The 5365-nt window shown below is 39.6% G+C and overlaps 1 protein-coding gene across 1 annotated transcript; it reads left to right on the plus strand.

Annotated features, from left to right (window-relative positions):
- Positions 1-3404: 3404 nt before the first annotated feature.
- On the plus strand, positions 3405-4277 carry LOC123317676. The gene has a single exon (XM_044904283.1). It carries the CDS (start codon positions 3405-3407, stop codon positions 4275-4277), a length of 873 nt encoding a protein of 290 aa, XP_044760218.1.
- Positions 4278-5365: the final 1088 nt, after the last annotated feature.

Below are 5365 nucleotides of genomic sequence, written 5' to 3' on the forward strand. Positions count from 1 at the left end.
TGTATTTTACATAATATATGTCTGTGTCCTACACAGTAGCATCGTAAACTGCAACGGTAATATAGACGAAGAGATCCAGCATCGCATCAAAAATGCTACTTCATCCTTTTGGAGGCTCAGATCTAGGGTATTCGATAACCGTGACCTATCTATTTCCACAAAAGTTGCGATATACAGAGCAATTGTAATTCCATCATTAACCTACAGCTGTGAGACTTAGTTTCCGTACGGACGACATGTTAGAGCTCTGAATCGCCTCCAACAAAGACAGTTCCGACAAATCATGCATGTTAAATGGTTTCATAAGATATCCAACGCTGAGATCCTTCAAAGAGCCAAGTGTAAAAGCATATCTGTTATAATCGGTCAGTGCCGCCTCAGATGGGCAGGTCACGTTGCTCCGATGACCGAAAACCGCTTACCAAAATGCGTCCTATATGGAGAGTTGGAGAGCGGCCGACGTGAGCAGGGAGGACAGCTGAAGCGCTACAAGGATGTGCTACACTCGGACTTAAAAGCTCTAAATATTAAAAACAATTGGGAAGAAACTGCACAAAATCACACCGCATGGAGAAGGACCGTTTCCCTCTTTAACGATAATAAACCAGACAGGCCACGAGAATAAGGAAAGACTCGAGATGCTAGCTCAGAACTGGTCGGATTGGAGAAATACCAAAAAATGTTACAAAAGTGCCTTCGAATGGTGGTGTATAAACCAAAATTTAGATCATTTCTGTGCTGAAGGTTGAGTATGCTCAAGAAACAGAGTAACATGTTAAACATCATAAAAATTTTTACATGAACTGCATGAATGACCTAACAAACACGAATTCTCCATCATACTCCTTTCAAGAAATGGAGAAAATTAAATCGTTAATAATTACTGAATATACAAAGCGGGTGGAAGGAATTGAAATTAGGACAAGAAATTATTTTAAACTAGAAAATGAAAAGACGTCCCTATTCGACTCAATGAAGGGCCTGTTCCGATATTGCTGGTTTTACTGGCCAGCAATCGAATAACAATAGAACTCGAACGACTGGGCCAATAGGCAGCGTCTCTGAAACACTGACAGTACTGTTCAGGAATATCGGAACAGACGGCCTATCGAGAAAATACAGGGTGTTTATGAATGAGGTACGTAAATTCGGGATCTGTAACGGGTTTGGTTCGTAGAAGGGTTTAATCTCGAGCGCCAGCTATTCTTTCAATAGGGAGAAATAGCAAACCCACCCAGGTACCTACTAGTCGAAGACTAGTTAGCAAGGGGTTATCTAAGGTGGTAGCGATAACAAGTACTTTAAAACCGAATGTTATTACAATAATCTAAATTACAGTGAACCATACAGTTCTTTCAAAGTCAAGAAATATATACAGCTGATGACCAAGTTGAAAAATGAGGAAAACAGATATGCAATAATCAGGTTGTCACGGTGATCAGAAATTCAAACTCACCACAGTGAAATGAATGAATTGAAGAATATTCAAATTAATTATATTCATCAAACTATCAGGCATTAAAGAAAGAAAATAATGAATAGCGGTCACTTTGATTCCTTCTGAGACAATAAAGACTGTACGGGGTTTATACAAAATTCACAGTAACCGGGTGTCTCAGAAAGATCCAGGTCTGTGGAATCGGTCAATTTAGCAATGGGTTTGATCCCGAGCACTTTCAGTGATTTTCAGTGTACAGGCCAATCAGAATTGAAACTAGTCAATAAACGGGACGGGGTTGATGCAGGTGAAACACAATGCAACAATTTACAGGATAACGGGGTAGTTTATCGTGGTCTATCCGTGGCAACCTTGGGTGTACACGCCAAGCATTACAGCAGAAAAACTTCGAGACCTCTGCCGATTGGTTTCCGACACCAGATAGCCAGGCGACAGAAGTCTGCGGTAAACGGGAAAGCTAAACGGAACACAACAGAGGTAGAATGGGATAGGTTACTGTGGTCTTTCTGTGGCAACCTTGGGTGTACACGCCAAGCATTACCAGTAGAAAAACTTCGAGACTCCTGTCGATTGGTCTTGGTTCACCAGAGAACCAGGCGACAGAAGTCTGCGTAAAACAGGAGGATTAACAACAAGGATTAACACAATTGAACAATTAAAAGAATGCAACTTTGAATCACGAAGTATGCGGTATCAAGAAAAGACTTATAGTTTGTTTCGGTACGGGCACACCACCACTTAGAGAACAGAAAAAGAAAAGAAAAAAACTCTAATAGGAAGAAAGTATGAATCAAGAATAACGAATCATGAATCATGAATGTTTATTTATTTATTTATTTATTTATTTATTTATTTATTTATTCATTTATTTATTTATCTATTTATTTATTTATTTATTTATTCATAACAAGAACATATACAGGTAAATTAATACCTAAAAACAATGCCCACTAATTAACATTGATTTACAGGAGTGCAAATACTTACATAGAAACAAAAAAAAGAACAAAATTTTGATATTCAATTAAACAATTTATATCCTTCATAACTACTTGTGATCTTTCCTCAATAAAGGGAAAAAAATGATTCAGCGAAAAAAAAAAATTAATTAAGTAGAGATACCTGTGAAGTGGTTACCCAAACATCTTTTGACATATTCGTGGCTATGACCAATTACATCCACTAGATCCTTAAAACTGTTACAACGACCAAGCAGTTCTTTACAAATGTCCTTCAATCCGAAAAATTGCCAAGCGAATTCAAAAGAACGAAAATCATTGCCATTCTTAAACCTGGTAAACCTGCCGATTTACCAGAAAGTTATAGACCGATTTCTCTGCTGAGTGTCACTTATAAACTCCTGGAGCGTCTAATTTAGAACCGAATAAACCCACTAATTTTGGAGATCCTACCCGTAGAACAAGCAGGTTTTCGACCTGGCCGCAATTGCGAAGATCAAGTACTTGCGCTAACAACATTTATTGAAAGAGGCTTCGAAGAACGCAGCAAAACGGGAGTGGCCTTTATAGATCTCACGGTTGCTTACGATACGGTCTGGAGAGAGGGGCTCATGTATAAGTTTTTAAAGGCTACAAGGTGCAACAAGCTAACGTCACTAGTGAATAAGATGCTTTCCAACAGAATTCTTCAAGTATCCATCGGAGCTACGCTAAGCAGACCAAAACTGCTTAATAATGGTCTTCCACAGGGATCTGTGCTGGCGCCACTCCTTTTTAACTTGTATACAGCTGACTTGCCACTAACATCAAGCCGTAAATTCATGTATGCTGATGACTTGGCTCTCGCAAAGCAACATGTCAATATGGGAGACCTGGAAACAACCCTATCCGATGACCTGAATATACTATCTGGTTACTTTAAGAGATGGCGACTCACACCAAGCATTTCAAAAACGGAGACATGCTGTTTTCACCTTAACAATAGAATGGCATCGAACAATCTAAATGTCACTTTCAACAATAGTATTTTACGCCACAACCACTATCCCAAGTACCTAGGTATTACATTGGATCGCACCCTTTCTTTCAACAAACATTTAACAAACTTGGCAGCGAAGTTGAGAACTCGCAACAATATTCTATACAAACTGGCGGGGTCGACCTGGGGAGCTGATGCCTCCACACTACGCACGTCCGCACTCAGCCTGGTCTTTTCTACGGCCGAATATTGCGCATCGGTTTGGCTAAACAGCCCTTACGTTAGTAAAGTGGATTCCGTTCTCAATCAAACAATGAGAATTATTTCGGGATCTATTAAGTCCACACCTATCGAATGGCTACCCGTATTGTGTCATATCGAACCACCGAAAATCCGTAGACAGCAGATATTGGTTCGTGAGTTTAAAAAGGTCAGCGAAAACCTAGACCTATCGATCCATCAAGACATCATAAGATTCAACCGACTAAAATCAAGAAATCCAACTGTAAAAACAGCCCAACAGCTTGTAACCAACAACTTTAACGGATATGAAGAGTGGATAGCAAGCTGGCAGAGCAGAGCTGATCCAGCCTGGCACCCCTTACTAGATCCAAAAAATCCACCACAGGGTTTCAATCTGCCCCGTAAAATTTGGGTTCGATTAAACAGGATCCGGACTGGCCATGGAAGAAGTGGATCGGCCTTGTTCAAATGGGGGATGAGAATGAGTCCGGAATGCGATTGCGGTGCTGCTTCTCAAACAATGCATCACATTGCCTATGAATGTCCGACTAGGAGATTTTCTGGCACAACTTCTGACTTTCTGCATGCAACAGCGCGGTCCATTCAATGGCTTAACCAACTAGATATCGAGCTGTGATGCTACACATAATTTTGTCTGTACACTGTATATTTTTTCTTACAATATTTTTATATTTTCTTGTGCTTGTGCAGTTAACTTCTGTGGATGTTTGTATACGCCATAAGCTAAATAAATAAATAAATAGAGGAATTCCTGGAGCTGTTAGTATGCCTTAGGCAAGACGAAGGTTTCCAGCTGTCTGAATCTCCTCGAAGGAGCATGAAAGTTGATTCGCGATAGAGTGACAATGATTCCAATTGATTAATCAATGGCTTATTTACGAAGAGTACGTCACTCATAATTCTGCGATTCTGCAAAATAATCATATTAAAGTGTTTCAACCTTATTACATAATTTTCTGGATCTCCTCTATTCAACCGTAGACCACACTTCGAACCTAGAAAACGAAGAAATCTCATCTGAACCCTCTCAATTCGGTCTATATAAGTGTTATATTGAGGGTTCCATACAATGGAAGCGAAATTCAAGTTGCTGAACACATAAGCGTAATAAAGGGTAATGGATAAGTGCAAAACGAACGACTCTATCTCATTATGAAACCGAGCATGAGGCTTGAAGCTGTTACGATATTGTCGATATGTAGGTTAAATGTGAGATGAGAGTCAAAAGTAACACCCAAATCGCGTACATGACTTGAACGCATCAGCGGTGTGTTCAGCGACAAGTATGGAAACATTATAGGATCGTTCCTCCTCGAGAAAGTAATCACACGACATTTGGTTATATTTGTGAAGAGATTAGCCCTTCCGCAAAATTTCATGAAAGAGTCAATATCATTCTGAAGGCGCAGGCAGTCACGGGAGTTCCTGATTTTCATGAACATTTTCAAATCATCTGCGAATAATAGTATTTTGCAAAATTTAAATATTTTTATTCTATTATTTATATATATTATAAATAATAAAGGCCCCAGATGGGAGCCCTGGGGAACCCCCGATGAAGCCGACACGTACCGTGATTCGAAACCCTCCACAGAGACGTATTGCGACCTATTTCTGAGATAGGACATGAATAGTTTTCATAATACTCAATAATTTGTTTGTTTCAGGAGGATGTAAACATGCTATTGCTTTTTTGGTATGGCT

This window comes from Coccinella septempunctata, chromosome 7 (assembly GCF_907165205.1).
Source record: "Coccinella septempunctata chromosome 7, icCocSept1.1, whole genome shotgun sequence".
NCBI lineage: Eukaryota > Metazoa > Arthropoda > Insecta > Coleoptera > Coccinellidae > Coccinella > Coccinella septempunctata.